The following is an 18419-nucleotide window of genomic DNA, read 5'->3' on the forward strand; positions in this document are numbered from 1 at the left end:
AGAACTTACCTCAAGCACAGGGCCTGCCCCCAGGATGGTTCGCTCCACTCCACTACTATAGCCCTTCTGGCTGAGGGCAGTCAGGCAGTGGATAAGGAAGTTGGCGCTTTGGGTCTTACCGGAACCACTCTCACCGGAGATGACGATGCACTGATTGACCTTTTTGTTCAGCATTGTGTGGAAGGCAGCATCAGCAATGGCAAAGACATGAGGTTCTAGCTTGCCCAGCGTCTGGTTCTCATACATCTTGACATATCTGGGATTGTAGATAGGGAGAAACTTGAAGGGGTTGACCGCGATAAGAATGTTTCTCGCAAATGTGTAGATCTTTTGCTTGTGGAAGCGATGCCGTAGGGTTCCCAAGATGCTCTCCTCCGTCAGCTCAGGGAGGTTACATAAATCATCATATTCCTGTGGCTGCTGCGTAACAAAACCTCGATTCACAAGTCCCTGAGCTACTTTTTCTTGTCGGACAGATGTCATAACGTCATACTGGATAGATCTATCATAGCTTCCCTCTTGAAGGGCGAAAAAGTATCCATCACTTTGCGGGTGCTTGTCTTGGGCCTTTCTAGGCCAGAGAAGGACCCTTTGAACAGGCTGATCGCTGGCTTGAAGGACCCACTCCTCTCCGCCGTACTCCTGGACCTCCACAAGGACGTAAGGCTTGGATGTGTCCATGCCAAGTGTGGCGAGAGCGGTCTTGATGACAGTGGTTGCAGTTGCTTCTTTTGGGACCCTGAGGATGCAGCCTTGCCCAGGTTTGATGGCAAACCTGGGGTAAATTTGCAAAGTGCAGACCGCTTCATCCCGGTAACTTGTCGCCTTGCCGTTTGTGACATTCATTCTTTAAACACACAGACAAGCATCAGCATACCGCAGTTCACAGTACAGCATGATAAAGATTTGGATACAAAAGAGAAGAAAGAATGTGAGTTTAAGTGAGAAACAGCAGTCAGACCACCAGTGTATGCATGTACACACTTGTCTAATTTGGGAACTGCAGTAGTTTATAAATTACCATGAACTGTTTGCCTGGTTGTACAGATGATATATATATATATATAAAGGTAAACGTTTTAATAAAAAAGTCATTTTCACTTTCAATGCTCAAGTACTGCTGTTCATTTCTATTTATTTATTACTATTTTTTCTGTCAGTTAGGTTGACTTTTCTTACTGTGTCATTATATGTAAAACATGTTATAATATATCTTGACAAAAATATTCTCCTAAATGTTCACAATATGGTCAGAACATAGAAAGACAGATTTTTGGTTTTAAAATATTTTTGACATTTATAGAAAAACATAAATACACCAATTCCATCCTAGCATAGCATAAAAATGTATTTAATTTTATAAACAAATGAACAGCATAATAAAAGCGCATCGGATATTCAACAAACACGAGGAAAAACGTCATGACGCGTTTTAACAACCGTGACAAACTGTCTATTTAGAGTTTAGAAAATCTGATTATAGTTATCTTAAAATGGATTCTCAATAAAAAAATAATAATAAGTACATTAAAATAATACAAAATACATTTACCTGTTTCAAAACACCCTAGTTGTGCTCCAGAGCGGAGTCATTTCCAACATGGGGGAAAATCCTGCCGTGCTTTCCAGACAAAACTTCCAGTGCTTTAACTAACTAATAAAAGCCGTCCACCTGCATTACTGCCGAGACGGACACCATAAACCGACCTGTACTGCACAGGTAAAACAATTAAGATTCTGTAAGCAGCATAAGTGGCTGACACCGAGAAATGTTCAACAAGAAATAAGGAAGAATACTAACTCGCCTCCAGAATGTTGACGACACTGGCGGCTTGTTACTTCCTTACATCGTAGCGTGTTTAATCTGCAGCTGAACTGTGTGAAGACAAGCCGCCCTCGCCTGCATTCAAACTGCCATTGCAGTTGCCACGCGCTCACTGCTCACGTAGGTAACACCTGTAAGTTTAAAATGTGGATACCCATCCAAGATCCATTACCCCTCTCAAAAGTCATTGTTATGTTTGTATTTATGATTATAAAAATGATTAAATGGTATTATTTTATTTAAAGTAAAAAAGAGATTGAAACAGGAAAGGTACACATTAATGCCCATGTGTTACTCAACAATGCATGTTTGGTTCTCACCAGTAGGCGGCAGCATACAACACCAATCCCTTTCCTTCAGCAAGGTGAGTAAGAGTCCTTCACTATTGTGTTATTTCAATGAGAGAAATTCTAGAGAAGTTCGATTTTCTCGGTACTGTACAAAAACTTTCATTAACAATGTAAACATACATTATTATAACATTATCATTAGAACTATAATGCAATTAGATTATTATTAACCCTTATGTGCTGTTCTGGGTATTTTTGAAACCCCAAAGATGTTTGTTGAAATGTAAAAAATAAATATGTTACCTTAATCTAAATGGCATTAGACTCCATGACTTTGTTGACACTTGCTGGCGGCAAGTGGCTTGTCCTTCATTGTTGGCGATGTTACCGACTGCCCTGTGGATGGAACCATAAGCTCCACGTCTGCAACTGCTTTCAGTATAATCACAGCAAGTGCTTCTGTATTCCCTCAGACGAGGAAGGCTATCACAAGCAGCGCAGACCTGGTGGATCCATCTATCGTGTCCATCAGGACATCTCTGAAGATGAATTTCACTCTGTGGTGCTTTTTTCCAGAATCCATACCCAATCAACATAATCATGAATCTGTTCCAATGAGTAAAAGTCCCAAATCTAGTCCTAAAAGTGTAATCTCCAAATCTGTTCCAAGAAATAATTTTCTCATGCTGGCTCCTGAAAATGAAGTTACAGGGGATGTAATTCCCGAACCTGATACAGTGAAGCCCGCTCCAGCTACTGAGTTCTGTCTGGCCCCAGAATCCAGTTACAAACCCATTCCAGCCCCAGAGTTCTGTTCTGAGCCAGCTTTAGCTCAGATCAGTCATAGGTCCATTCCAGCTCCAGAATCTGTTTCAACCCATGAACAAGCTCCAGAATCTGGGCCAACTCCAGAGATTATAACCTCAGTGCTTTACTTCACCTCTCCCTGAAGGAGGAGGCAGAGGAAGAAGAAACGGTCTTCTACCGGGCCAGCCCCTGACCACAGCCCAGTGTCTGTTCTGTGCATATAGGACTGCTTTCTCCAATATGGTTTGTGACTAAATCTTCCTATGTTGAGATAATACTACTTGCCTTTGTTGTCCACTACTGTGCATCAACTTAACTAGCTATCTACCCATGCACAGAACCTTCACAGAAGATAGAAGCAGATGAGGACAGGTATACTGCTACGAATCTCTCTCTCTGTCATCATCTGCTTCTGTCTTCTGTGATCCAGTGCTGATCTCCTCCTCACCTGCAATGCAAGGAAAGTTAAGACTGTTATAATCAAGTTTGCTGGACTAGTGCATTTTGAACATTCACTCACCTGCTTTACGGCTTGTCTTCTGGTTCTACCAATAAAGTCTGAGTTTGACATTTACCCGTGTTGATCCTCTGCTGACAAGTACATCCTAACATCCTATTTAATCCATATATTTTAATTTAAGTTTCATATATTTTAATTAAAAATTTTTTTTTTGCATTTTTTTGCATTTTTAAAGAAAATCCTAGATGCTCTACAAATGTACAATCTCCCCACTATAAAAATTACAAAAAACACAACTAAACACAACATAAGGCAAATGTAAATGACATTTCAATTGGATTAATTTGCAGTAATTTTAATTAATAGTTAAAATAATTATTTATACATTACTTTTAATAGCTTGCAAGCCAAAAGCAGCCTTTAAACATAATTTCATATGAAATAGGCTAGTTGTGTCATCGTTTGGTTACTGACAAGCAGTGACTTTTTTAGTGTTAACTATAATGGACTAATAATTACATATCTGTCAGTCTGACTAAACTATAATCCTGGACATTTTTAAATACACAATATATAGATTTTATTTTTTAAGTTAAATTTTTCTATAATTTCTGTACATTTTATACATTCTATTAAATATATCAAATTCATTTATAATATATTTTATGATATATTATTTATAATATATTTTAGTTTATGATAGTTATGCATAAATTTAGCATTACCAGTTGTCATGGAAGCCTAGTACTGTTATCAGCTCATCGTTGCTTACAACATCACAGCAAACAGGATTATCGAATCAAAGGAGATGTGCGAATGAGCTGATTTAATTTTATCTTATTACTCAGCTACGCACTTCCTTTCTCATAAACTCTTATCCTCTCACTATAGTTTCGCTCTCTGTTTTCTGTGTGTTGACCTGTTTTTATACAGTCTTTGGTGTTGACATGGTAACAGCTTGTGAGGAAGGGAGTGGCTAGAAGAGAGAGGGGAACTGCTGTTTCCGTTTTTTGCAGCAGTTCTCTCAGTGCTCCGAACCACATATCACCCTAAACGCATTACAGCATAAACAAACGACTGGTTTCCATAGTAACATGCTCTGCATCCTAGCAACAGAAATAAATACCAAGAGGTACATATTACTGAGTGATAACTTCTAGTGAGCCATTTTGACCAGACCTCGTATATCTGGTGGTATAAAAAGTAGTGGATTTTTGGTTAAAGATGCTTAAATTAAGTCATTATACGTGAACATCAACAAATGATGGTTTGGAATGTGAGTTAAAGTTAAAACACACCATCCCACAATCTTATAACTTTCTTGTTCCTCTTCTACCCCCCTTTTTTTCTTTCAGAAATAGGGCTGGGTACCGAGTTCGATACTTTTTAGGTAACGTTACCGACCGAATTGCCTCGATACTATCGAGTATCGAAAAATGACATGTTGTTCGGTTCCAGATTTCGATACCTAAGGAGTTAACTCGTCAACGTCAGTGCTCAAACAAGTACATATGAAATGCACAACAACACACATAAAGTCACTCACACACACACAAACTCTACGCGCGGAACTCTCCGCGCACATACCATACACTGTATGAGGCGCGCGCACGCACAAACTCTCCACGCGCATACTTATATGAGACGCGAGCACACACACATAATACATTTAAGATGTGGAAAAGTCGATCAAAAGTGTGGGTACATGTCTCCAGGAATGCGCGCGCGATGCAGTATTTGCGGTAAAATATTTTTTGTATTTTTTATTCATCAAAGAATCATGAAAAAAAAATGTATCATAGTTTCCAAAATATTAAGCAGCGAACTGTTTTCATATTTCTGAAGGGTCATGTGACACTTAAGTAATGATTTTGACAATTCAGCTTTGACATCACAGGAATAAATTACATTTTGAAATATATTCAAATAAGATTTTAAATTGTAATACTATTTCACAAAAATACACCGTTTTACTGTATTTTTTATTAAAATAAATTCAGCTTTGGTGAGCATGAGCTCTTTATAAAACATTTTTTGTTCCTTTGTGCTTTTTTTGTTCATTTGTGCACTGGCTAAGGAGCATGAGTCAAACTGAAAAAATAAAACCAAAGTTTTTCTGAGGTAATGTGTTCTGTAATCTTGTTAAAATGGATTTCATAAAATTGGTATCGAAAAAAGTATCGTTAGGAACCGGTACCGAAACTGAGGTACCGGATCGAAAGATTTTGAACAATACCCAGGCCTATTCAGAAATGGATAGTATATTTTTTCACTACTGTATGTCAACCTGGCTATATAAACCCTATTGGGACATTAATTTATTTCAAGACAGTATTTGCAACGGCATATGACGTTTATCATTATCATTAACCCCCAACATTACTTTTGTCTTGACCAATCTCTCTTTATCATGGGTGCTTGCATTAAAGAACAATGTAGATTTTTATGCAGTTTAATAACAAAGTGAAAATGTGACACATTCAGCTTGTATTGAACTCACAATAAAAAAGGTCAAATATGCTCACATCTCTCTGAAAACCTCTGTCTTCTCCTGGCCAGTGTCCATTTGAAATACTTGTAGTGCTTGATGATGTAGAATAACAATAGTTACACAACCAATTAGATAACCTATAGTTATCCTATAGTCTACTGGGACGGAATGTGACAGGCAGTGGTGAATTTTCGTTTATCTTGGTTAATTCAGTCAGCTAAGTTTAGTCAATAAAACAAAAGAAACCGTAAATGCGAAATGCACTCTCTGTGTCTTTTTCTCTGGCGGTGTCTGAATTCAGTAACTGTATGAATGAGAAAGCAAATGTTTAGAAATTCTTGTGAGGAGCATTTGCAGTTTATGAGGGCTGAAGAAAGCGTAAGAAGGAAGAGAGAGAGAGAGAGAGAGAGAGAGAGAGAGAGAGAGAGAGAGAGAGAGAGAGAGAGTATTACCTAATTTGGCATGTAGCCCAATGGGCGGATTGGGGAGTGGGGGGGTGTGGAGGGTATCCCTCATAAACTTGGGTTAAACTATCTAGGGACCTCACACTGATTGAAAAGTCAGATCCAAGACCGCGCCTTCTTGTTTCAGACTGGGCACTTCGAGAGAAAGATAACGGGACAAGCCGGTAAGAAATAGGCAGAGGATAGTTTATATATTTTCATCTTTTTGAAAGCAGACGCTTCGAGCATCCAGCACCGTTATGTTTACCTTTGAATCCTGACACACATTCTTTATATAACTAACGTTACAGGTTGTTCTAATTGCGTTCTGGATTGTGATAGCGATACAATTATTTGATCTAATTCGTTCTTTCACTCGGGCATAGTGTGTATCCGAAGCGATCAATCTGATAGATAAAATGAAATAAAATGTAAAATATTATTAGGCTACAACTTTTTTCACCATTCACGTCTTGCGCTCGTGTAAAAATGATATATTGCGTCTGGAATAATGACGGAGACATAAATCTATTATTAAGACATTTGGAACGTAATTTTTCAAAATGCATTGGTTTTTTTATTATTATTTTAAAGTAACCTTTATTCTGTATTAATGGGTGCGGTGTGTGTAGAGACACGCCCACTACAGCGGCCACTTTCTGTTAGGATGATGATCTCATATGGAGCTAAATGTCATTTTCATTTTCTGTCGTTTTAGCTTTTGACTCTGTTGATCAGTTCATTCGATACAAAATGTTTTAATTTCTTGCTTCCATAAGACTTAAAACACTTTTTTTTATTTTATGTTTTCTGTTTAAGCTCAGTTCAGGCTAGTGTTTCTGTTTCTATTCTGGTCTTTTACATATGACCAAACATTGTTTCTGATGCACAAAGTGAAATTTTCCCCTGAAAAATGTGTTGGCAGTCAATAAAGGGTACCTTCCTCTCTTTCTTAGTGCGCCAGGTCAGACGGATGTTAACAGCATGGTTTTTTTTCTGCACAGAAAAATAACTGCGCTGTAACCAGATTAAGAGGGAGAAAATTGAGTTATGCCTCATGTCTCAGACATCCGCGTGACCTCCTCTACAGCTCTGTGTCCAGCTCTCCAACCTCATGTCTTGTCCTGTTTTCTCTCATGTGTTTCCATGGGTCTATTTTTTTCCCCTTGACATGGGCAACTGTTGCATAAGGAGAAGTTGAGTAGTCATATATTGCATTGAATTCAGCAGCATTTCATCTCATGTTAAATAGCTGTGAATGACTGTCAAACGCAGGGAGTTTCCTTCCACTGTTAGTATTCCGTTTCTTTAGTAACGAATTCTGAACGGGAATAAAAGAAGTATGAAAAGAGAAAGGCTTTGAAAGGTGGGCGTAGGGTAGAACAGCAATTAAGGAAAGAGAGGTTGGGGGAATTCAGTGTGGAAAACACTGGGTACATCCCTCTCTTTTTGCAGTTTGATGGGATGCAGAACATCTGGATTAGCCAGTAAGTTGGAAAATTTGACACTAGGCAGAGAAAGAGTGTAAGAGAGGCAGAGCAGGAAAAAAAAAACGGGGGAGCGAGGGATAAATGACTCACAGCTATGCTATTCCCGCCTGTGTTTAAAATATGACTCGTCGTGATGTAAAAGGACACACTTTTTCAAACACTTTGGCCTTCTGTCCATATGTGGCTCTGAATTCATCTGCCTGGCGTCTTGCTTCTTTTGCTGTTTCTTTAATGATTTTTGTCCCTATTTGCTGACCATGTTCTCCTCCATCTACTTAACCACACATGCCTCCATTGTTTACTTGAACCTCTCTGACAAGATGAAGGAGGTATTCCTGGCTGATACAGAACTGTGTAGGAGGGCTGGGAGAGGGTCTCAATTCTCCAGTTGTTAGCCTATCTGGCTCCTCCCACAGAGGTCGATGACAGATGGAATGAAGGGTTGAGTAAAGGTCTTGCTTGTGCCGCATTAGTCTAAATAGCTCGAAAACATTACAGAGATAATTTCACTGACTCCCAGTCTGGAATCCTGAAGGACGTTTTCTTGTAAAGTATCAATTTATTCAGTATGGGACCATTTAATTTGCATGAATATATGGCATATTATTCTACAAGTTTCAGTTGGACATTGTGAGGAATTTAAACTGTCCTTGTGATCAAAATTAAATTATTTTCATCACAGATTAACTATTATTCTGCATATATTACTCAGTAAACAACCTCACTCCGCCTTGATATTAAAATGAAAGATTACCCAAAAATGACAAATTAGTTTTCAATTTTCTAATCTGGACAGATGTTTGGTATCCCCCAACTCAATTATGCAATAAAATATATATATATATATATATATATATATATATATATATATATATATATATATATATATATATATATATATATATATATATCTATAAATTAAATATTTTAAATCTGAGCTGACTTTAGAACATTTATGCGAAATCCTAAAATATGCACAAAATATCAAACACGTTTTATGTCCTAAAAATTGACTTTGCTCTTCATACACTATGTGATTTTCTGCAAAATCATTTTGTTTTGTTGTTCATACAATAAAAGTCAGTGGGGTCCAAAACAACATCAGACCCATTGGACAACATCAGACATTGACTTGCATGGAGGAAAATGTTTAGTTTTAACTATCCCTTTAATCTGTGTGAAATCTAAGAGAAGTTTTGTCCATATTATATGAATGTAAATAATTATTTATTTTCTTACCACTGACTGATTATCTTTTTTCTTTTGCTCATAGACAACCAAGAAGCCACTGAATAAAAGTGGACATCTATTCCTGTTACTCACAGCTGACATTAATTGCCCTGTAAATCTTCTTTTGTGAGCCCATCATGCCGGTGGTGTTGCGTTCCTCTCCTCTCCTGTGGGCCCGTGTGGCTGCCATGGTTTTCGCCTGCATAGCGTTCAGCGTAGCTCTTTATGGAGCGAGGCTAAGTCACGGCACCGGTGACTGGTGCATTTTCTGCTGGAGTTTCAGTTTTGTTGGAACTCTGCTGATAATCTTAGTGGAAATATTTGGCCTGCAGACCCGCGCCCCTGTCTCATGGAAGAACTTTCCGATCACATTCGCTTGCTACGCCTCCCTCCTCTGCCTCTCCGCCTCAATCATATTCCCCCTTTACTTCCTGAAGGGCTACTCTGGTCGTGACGAGATGATCAACTGCCGCATTGTGTCTACCGTATTTTCTTGCCTCGCCACCATTGCGTACTTAAGCGAGGTGAGTCTGAGTAAGGCTCGTCCAGGAGAAGTAGCCGGCTACATGGCCACAGCACCAGGGCTGCTAAAGGTGTGCGAGACCTTCGTCGCCTGCATCATATTCGTCTTTATCAGCGATCCCATATCGTATGACCAGAATGCGGCGACTAAGTGGTGCCTGGCTGTGTATTGCATCTGCTTCATCTTGTCGGCAGCCATTATCGTGATGTGTGTAGGAGAGTGCACAGGTTTCCTGCCCTTCTCCTTCGCTCGTTTCCTGTCCTCATACGCCCTCCTGGCTGTGGGCTTGTATTTGTCTGCCACCATCATCTGGCCCATTTATAAGTTCGACAGTGACCATGGAGGCCAGAGCCACAGACCCAAAGGCTGTGGCTCCATAGCCGGCCTCTGCTATTGGGACAAGTGGCTGGCCATCTCGGTCCTCAGCGCTCTCAACTTCATTCTTTATCTGGCTGATCTCATCTACTCAGCCAGGCTGGTGTTTGTTAATGTTTAAGGGGTTTAGCAGGAATTAAAAAGTAATTCAAGAGAAAGGCAAAACAATAAAAGACAGAAAGACAGAAAGAGGGAAGTGGGTTGGAGATTAGTGATGTTTAAATGAAAGGTCATAAACTATATTTAATGTTAGCTATATTTTTTGTCATGTCTGTTTAGCAATCTTTTGTACAGATGACAAAAAATGTTGACTTTGAAAAGTTTTGTCACAAAAAAATTAATACACACAATTATATACACACATTATATACTACCATTCAAAAGTTTGGGGTCTGTAAGATTTTTTATGTTTTTGAGAGAAGTCTCATTAAGGCTGAATTTATTTAATCAAAAGTAGAGTAAAAACAGGAATATTGTGAAATATCATTGAAATTTTAAATAACTGTTTTTTATATATTTTAAAATGTCATTTATTCCTGTGAAAATTTCAGCATCCATTAATGCAGCCTTCAGTGTCACATGATCCTTCAGAAATCATTCTAATATGCTTCGCTGCTCAGAAACATTTCATTTTGAAAATAATTGTGTTGCCTCTTTTTTCTGTGGTTTTTTCTGTAAGACATTCTTGCAGAATAAAAGTATTATTAAAAGAAGTATATAAAAAAAATCCAACTGGCCCCAAACTTTTCAATGGTAGTATACAAAAATATAGAATTTGCATAATAGATGCTTGACAAAAATGGTTTCTTTTTTGTTCTTATATACATGTTTCACATATTACATTTAGTGTTATTTTTGCATCATTGGGATTTATGTTGCTTTGCATGAAGGATTCTTTTACTAGCTACTATAACTTTGTAAGTATGAGTGAATGTCAAACTTTCAATCAACACAGTAACACCCTTCAGTTCATTCAGGAAATCAGCATCAGACAAACTGTGTTTGCACTTAATATGTGTGATGTAATACTTGATATGTATCAGTACATAACACTGCTGTTTGGTGCATATACTGTATGTCAAACAATTTATATGGTGGACAGAATAGTACAAAATTATTTCTTAAAATGTTTACTTCTGTCACATAAGACACGTTGACAATGAAGGGAAATATAAATGTATATTTGGACATATCATGAAACATTAAAGACATTGAATATATTGATGTTCTTATACACACATTGTACTGGATTTATATTTACGGGATATTATTGCTATATGTGTACACATGGATTTTCCAAGTATGCTATAGATATTTTTCTTATCAAATCTCTATAAAAACCATTGCTATGCTTTTGTACACCAGCAGACAGTATCAGTTACATAAACACCTCACGATAATGAAAGAAAATGAAATGTTGTTTGCTCCGCTGTAAGTCTCTGGGATCTGCATGTGATTGTGCTAAGAGGAGAACAGCACACACCGCAGCATTGTGTGAATGTGTAATCTAGCTCTGAATAAAACCATGAAAAAGAATTAAGGGTGTTCTCTATGCATCTGCACTCTTGCCTCATTTACTACTGAATACGGTGATTCAGACTTACCTACCATTTACTCATTCTTTGTTTAAAGTTATGCCTGTGTGAAAAGATACAGAACATCTGTTGACTCTCTGTCCCTGAACTAATGAATCACATTCTAGGACATTCACACACAGTATATGCACTCACCCAGAGGAACATTTAATTCCTCAGAGGTCTTTCACAGCTCAGGGGACTTGAATGGATTGTTATGCTGAATTTATGAATCACCTTATGAACCACAGATGTGTTTCTCCTAAAATTAAATAGTATAAATAAAAATCAAACAATTGTTGATGTACAAAAGAGTATAGCATTTAATTGAAATATCGACATTTGCTGTCTATTCAGAAATCTTAAAAGTATCATTAAAAACATATGAGAGAATTTTGAAAATACAAAAAGACACATAGACCATATGCCTTGCACGTCTCCAAGCAACACACAACATATGATGTTTCATGTTCCTGAATGATTCTGAGTTTTTGACCAAATCATTTAACTGAATGATTCAATGACTTCTACAGTATGAAGAAGTTATTTTGAACTAACAAATTCAATGAATAATTGAAAGACCTACTCAAAAACAGCTACTTATTTCATTTGTGAATTAATTAGCTATTTGAACGAATCGATTACCTGGGGATCCACTGTCCTGCAGAGTTCAGCTCCAGCCCTAATCAAACACACCAGCTAATCAAGGTCTTCGGGATCACTTGAAAAGTCACAGGCCAGGTGTGCTGAAGCAGGTTGGAAATAAACTTTGCAGAACATTTGGGTCCCCAGGAGCAGAGCTGAAGACATATGGATTAAATTAATGATTCAACGACCCATTTAGTCACTTAAATTGTTCGTAAATGATTGGCTTTTGTGAACAAATCAGTTCTGTGAATGATTCAGTGACTCACTTATAATGACAGTCACTGAACTGAAGATCTAGAGCAGCTGTTCTCAAACATATTTTTAAACAATAAATTTATATGACATTTCCAATTGTTGTTGATATATAAGGATTTGTATTTGTAGAATTTGTACCCAATGAAATATTTTAGAGCTTGGATTAACTACAATAAAATTTTTAATTATTTATAAGAAAGCTTATTAAGATTTTATTCATTTACATTCATTCATTAGTTTTCCAGATCTAGACATCCTGGTTTTCCATATGAAACTTTGATTCTACAAAGAAAAAAAAGTTTTTGAAAAGTTTTAACTCATTTTAAAGCTTTTTTTTTTGTCTTGTTTAAAATCATTTTAGATCTTCTTGAGGCACTCTAGTGAGCCCCAGCCCCCTAGTCGAGAACCACTGACCTTGTTCCAGTCTGGCAATCTGAGGAACTCTAAATGGTGTTTCAAGTATTTTTTATATATGTTGTTTGGCTTACAATGCAGCATTTTTATTCAGTGCAACAGACATGCACATTTACCTATCTGTTATCTAAAGAGGAAGAACTTAAGGGTGTGGCCTAGATTCATGCAAAACTGGGAACTGCTTCTCTATGACGGAGCCTTTACCATTTCATACATTTTGCTAGAGGAGAAGACATCCAAATGGAAGGGCTCTTGGTTACAGAAGAGTTTTGCTGTTCAATCTGCTTGGATTTGCTGAAAGATCCAGTGGCCATTCCATGTGGGCACAGCTACTGCATGGAATGCATTAATGATTACTGGAAGAAAAATGATCAATTGGGGGTCTTCAGCTGTCCTCAGTGTGGACAGACATTTAGCCCCAGGCCTGTTTTGAACAGAAATACCATACTGGCAGATATGGTGGACAAGCTGAAGAAACTGGAACTTCTGGGCAACTGTCAGATTTATGACAGCTGTGTGCCAGGTGATGTGACCTGTGATTTATGTACAAGTATCAAACAAAAAGCTGTGATGAGTTGTTTGGTATGTTTGGCATCTTACTGTCAACATCACCTTCAAGCACACTACAAATCTCCTGCCTTGAAGAAACACAAGCTGATCGAAGCCTCCATGAACCTGCAGGAGAAGATCTGTCCTCATCATGACAAATATTTGGAGATGTATTGTCGAACTGATCAACAATGCATATGCCTTTTGTGTGTGATGGATGACCATAAAGGTCACGATACAGTAACGGCAGCTGTGGAAAGCACAAAGAAACAGGTAAAGAAAACAATAGCAATTATATTTCTTGTTTTGAATGTTTAAATAGTTTTATTCAATAAGATACATTTTCATGGTTCTTAACTCTCTGGAAGATGCAGTGAATAACAGTATTCTCAGAATCCTTCAGTAGCCAAACTCTTTTTCCACTGAGGCAAAGCACATTTTCCAAAGTGCACTCCGCCTCAATATGAACAGCCTTCATTGTACAGAAAAGTACATGCAACAGAGTAAATGGGAAAAAATGTGAGAGAAAGAAGGCACTGAATTGATGTGATGAATGAGGATGACGCTTGAGTTTCCAGCTAAAAACAATACAGTACCTGTAAATAAGTGTAACGTTATAACATTAGAATAATATTACAAAGACAATTTCCTGCTTCACATTTAAATTTCAACCTGCTAGACAAAAAGGTTTTCAGCAGAGCTTCCTTTTTTGAAAATAAGAGATAGAAATCTTTCGCCCTCAACCAATCACAGAGAGGCCTGATCTGTTGGCTTTGACTGTGTGGTCAGCTACTTTGAATAGTCTGGTAGGTATCCGCATATATATAAGTGTATAAACTCATTTGTTTGTGACAAAGGTTATTCTTATGTAACTCATAAAAATAAACAATTAAGTAGAATTTAAAGTTTTCCTGAGCAACGTTAATATATCTTCACAAAAAATGCAGTGTATATTTTGTGACATTTTTCACATCACATAAATTCTCCACAGAATAATTGTAGTTAAAAAGCATTTCAATTTTTACAATCAACACACTTGTGTTTCTCCAAAGAAAGAACTAGGCATGACTCGACAGAAATACAAGCTCAAAATTCACATTAAGGAGAAGGACCTACTGGAGCTTAAACTGGCTGTAGACGCCCTGAAAGTAAGAAATTTCCAGAACGATTTAAACTTAACAAAATGAGTCATCAGATGTTTTGAATAAAAAATTATTAAAATAAAATAAAATAATAGTTATTAAATACAATATTTTAAAATAAAAATACAGGATTTTTTTGCCCTAAAAAGCTCTGCACAGACTTCTATGGAAAATGGTGAAAAGATCTTCACTGAGCTGATGCAGTCTATTGAAAGGAGGAGGTGTAAATTCAGAGATCTGATAAGAGATCAAGAGAGAGCTGCAGAGAGCATGTTGCAGACACTAGAGCAAGAAATCACTGAGCTCAAACAGAGAGATCATGAGCTTGAGATGATTCTGAAGTCTGAAGATCATGTTCATGTTCTTCAGGTAAGCCCGATCCAAGTACTGACTGTGAAAACTATACCCCAAAAATGCTCAGAATGAGTCATTTGACAAATTCTTGTCTCTCTCTCTCTCTCTCTCTCTCTCTCTCTCTCTCTCTTAACAGAACTGTCACTCCTTCTCTTCTGGCCTTCCTGACCCACCCTTAACAATAGCTACACTCTCAGATTTTGGCAAGGTGAACGATGCAATATCTGCTCTAAAGAAGAAGTTTGAAGATGTCTTTAAAGGGGAATGGCTCAGGATCTATCAAGCAGGTGAGGGGAAACACCCTAAGCTGATCTTTCTCCCTAAGCCATTTCTGTTTAGGTGATTTCCACATTGTACTGTAATTCTGTCTTATTGTTAAATCATTTCCTTGTGATGTACACATGCTTTCCATTTTCTCTTTAGCAAGATCAATGAAGATCCTTCACTGCACGGTGCCCAAAATTAGATCAGAGTTCCTGTACCGTAAGTCAGTCTACTGCACTAATGCAAAGTGCTATTGATTTTACAATGTTGGTTTCTGTTATTTAAACATGGATTTCTTATTAAGCAACACAAACAACAGTGCTGTTGTTCCAATTTCCGAAAAGCTGCGATCACACCCATTTTGATATTTAGAAAAACATAGCAATAATGAATGTGATGGCTATTGTTTTTACCTCCTAAAGTTTCATTACTTCTGTGTGTGAATGGGCCCCTAACAAAGTAGAAGCACAAAGTCTCAACACACAATAGCAGTCTGTCGTTTCTAAATGAACAGTTTTGTAGAATGATTCAGCTTAGTGAATGATTAAATGATTCACTCCATGACAACAGTAATGTTTTGTTCCAGAATGAATCCATGTTTTGAATGAATCAGTTGAGTGAATGAATAAATGATTCACTCATGATGACATTCACAATCAGTCATGTTTTAGACGAATCAATAAAGATGGTCACTTGTCAACACCTACTGGTGTAACAATGTAACCTGCAGAAAATGTCATAAACTAACTGTTGTATAATATTACCTTTCAAAAGTTTTGAAAAGAGTCTCTTATGGTCACCCAAGCTATATTTGTTTGGTTAAAAGTACAGTAAAACAAATGCTATTACAATTTAAAGTAACCGTTTTTTTAATGCCTGTAGTTTACTAACTTCCATCAAAAAAACAAAAACAAACAACTTTAATCTGATATGTATTTATTTAATCATGGCTCAAGATGAATATAATACGAATATGATACACCATGAATACACATCCTTGATCTCTTATCCTCTATCCATTACTCAGATTCCTGCCCACTGCAACTAAATCCTTTAACAGCCCACAAGGACCTTAGTTTGTCAAAGGGGAACAGAGAAGTGGCCATTCGGAGCCGAGTGCAATCCTGTCCCGACCACCCGGAGCGCTTTGATTACTGGTGCCAGGTGCTGGGCACGGAGGGCTTGACAGGCTGCAGCTACTGGGAGGTGGAATGGAGTGGGATGGGAGTAAACATTGCAGTCGCATACAAAAACATTGCCAGGAAAGGGGAAAGCAGTGAAGCTCACTTCGGTCACAATGACAAATCCTGGAGTTTGTTCTGCTGCAGGAAAGGTTATGCTTTCTGGCACAACAGGATTGTCAGTAAGATCTCAGAGCCTGGCTCATCAAAGATAGGCATTTATCTGGATCATAGGGCCGGGACACTAGCGTTTTACAGCATTGAAGACTCAATGACCTTCCTCCACAGAGTTCACACAACATTCACACAGCCTCTCTACCCTGGCTTCGAGTTTTCATGCTACGACGCCTCAGTCAAGTTGTGTCAGTTGGATTAAGGGAAAAAGGGTTGGCCCATGTGGCATTTGAAATTAACCTATGGGTAAAAGATTAAAGATATATAGTACAGTAGTAAAGAATTAAGATTAAAGAAATACAGTAGTATTTGTAAAAATTATAGAGGGTTTGCTTCTGCCCCTGTTATTCTACTATCACTGAGATACTATTATATACTAGAATTAGAATTGTTTTCTGCTTTCATGTTAATTTTTAGATAATTTTTAGTATCTTTGTTTTTGTCATTTTTATAATTTTTTTTTTAAATATATCAAAATATTTAAATTATAATTTAAAATGTGAAATGTTGCCTTGGAAAATAGCAGATTTTTTTTTTTTTTTTTTTTTTTTTTTAAGTAATTCGTGATTATTTTATTTCAAGTAACCTTTTTTTAATGGTTTTAAATGAGTGATACAAACGGTGAAACAGTTCCCATGCTGATACTGGTACAATATTGCACAGCTATAAAAAACTCTTAGCCAATCAGATTATATATATATATATATACAATATCATAATAATTTTTCATTATTTAAAAAAACAAAAAAACTAAAATTTCAGTCTGCCAAACAGTCCTAACAAATTTATATCTGTGATAATGTATTTCCATTTAAACTACACACACAGTCAATTACTGTTATTTCTGTCTGTGGAATGTCCCTTGAGGTTACAGTAATTTGAATGCCTTAACACTTTCAGTCTCTGTCACTACAAATAAAATACATTGTTTAACATTATATTTGCTTTCCCTTTAAGAGACAACCTCATTCGTAGAGTCTAGTATGCAACAGTACAAGTACTCAACTGAATTGTGTAAGACACTCGAATTGTAACCAAAAAAGCACTGAGGACAAAATAATAGAAACAGCGACGCCTGGAGGCTAAAAATGTTAAAACCAGGCCTACAGAGGAAAAGCAACAACAAAACTACTGAAGAAACATATACTGCAGCATCAGATGATTGGAAATAAAAAAGTGAACTATGAGCTAAATTGTTTGAAAATTACTGTAATACTTTAACTATCTTTTTTTTGCGTTTTTTTTTTTAAGAGAAAGGCACTGATAGGAGTCTGGATGAAGGACTTTGTGATTTTTTTTTTTTAATTAAATAACATACTATAAATATGTAAATGTAACATATTATTTTATCTAAGCTCATAAGAGAGGGCACTGATAGACAAAATGAATGATGTCTGAGATAACCAGTATGAGAGACTAATTTTGAGGAACAGATCCGGGTCCATACATAAGCTACAGTATAACCTCACCAATGTGGTTTCAAACCATGTTACACTCCCAGCACCTGTTTTGGGCTGAAAATATGCTGCTATCTGGCAGTGCACCAAGATGCAGTCCGGCTTATTTTGGAAACAACACAACATTCCCACAAGACATATTTTCACATAGTCACTGAGGTGATTCAGATTAATTACACTGATTTACAACTGAAATTAAACTATTTGCTTGTCAACTACAACTTGGGGTTATTAAATCCAGATTTTTTAAAGGTCAGGTTCCATTGAATGCCTTCTTATATTTTTGCTAAATCTTTTGTTTATCTAAGTCGAGCTCATTTTATCCCAGCTCTGATTTGAACAGTCCCATGTCTGAACGCTTCAGAACTCCTGCAATGAAATGTTCCTGACTTACCCTCTTACCCATTGCCCTCTCTTACTGAAACATTCAAAGTAAACTTGGCCACTGTTAAGCATCTGAATGGCGTAATAAG

At 37.1% G+C, this 18419-nt stretch overlaps 3 protein-coding genes and 1 long non-coding RNA gene across 6 annotated transcripts in view; 3 read left to right on the forward strand and 1 right to left on the reverse strand.

Annotated features, from left to right (window-relative positions):
- LOC109063522 (unconventional myosin-IXb-like) overlaps positions 1–1936 on the reverse strand; it is a 28539-nt gene extending 26603 nt beyond the window's left edge. The window contains exons 1-3 of one of the 3 annotated variants that reach the window (XM_042776983.1): positions 1802–1936; positions 1553–1712; positions 10–847 (exon numbers count right to left, since the gene is read on the reverse strand). In XM_042776983.1, coding sequence (XP_042632917.1) covers positions 10–846 — 837 coding nt within the window. In that variant the 5' untranslated portion in view covers position 847; positions 1553–1712; positions 1802–1936. Of the gene's footprint in view, positions 1–9; positions 848–1552; positions 1713–1801 lie in introns of those variants that run through there. The other 2 variants (XM_042776992.1, XM_042777001.1) reach the window with 2 other exon arrangements.
- Positions 1829–3525, forward strand: LOC122148828. Its single transcript, XR_006162655.1, has 3 exons — positions 1829–1958; positions 2149–2189; positions 2589–3525. It is a non-coding gene; the product is annotated as an uncharacterized LOC122148828 (long non-coding RNA).
- A 2829-nt stretch (positions 3526–6354) lies between these two features.
- LOC109063537 (myeloid-associated differentiation marker homolog) lies at positions 6355–10381 on the forward strand. The gene is made up of 2 exons (XM_019080590.2): positions 6355–6501; positions 9080–10381. Exon 2 carries the CDS (start codon positions 9174–9176, stop codon positions 10053–10055), a length of 882 nt encoding a protein of 293 aa, XP_018936135.1. The 5' UTR covers positions 6355–6501; positions 9080–9173; the 3' UTR covers positions 10056–10381.
- Positions 10382–12797: 2416 nt separating this feature from the next.
- LOC109063544 (E3 ubiquitin/ISG15 ligase TRIM25-like) lies at positions 12798–16881 on the forward strand. The gene is made up of 7 exons (XM_042777024.1): positions 12798–13647; positions 14427–14522; positions 14570–14571; positions 14666–14885; positions 15007–15157; positions 15294–15353; positions 16162–16881. The coding sequence occupies exons 1-7, from the start codon at positions 13066–13068 to the stop codon at positions 16689–16691; spliced, it is 1641 nt and encodes a 546-aa protein (XP_042632958.1). The 5' UTR covers positions 12798–13065; the 3' UTR covers positions 16692–16881.
- Positions 16882–18419: the final 1538 nt, after the last annotated feature.

This window comes from Cyprinus carpio, chromosome A2, assembly GCF_018340385.1.
Source record: "Cyprinus carpio isolate SPL01 chromosome A2, ASM1834038v1, whole genome shotgun sequence".
NCBI classification, from domain to species: Eukaryota; Metazoa; Chordata; class Actinopteri; order Cypriniformes; family Cyprinidae; genus Cyprinus; species Cyprinus carpio.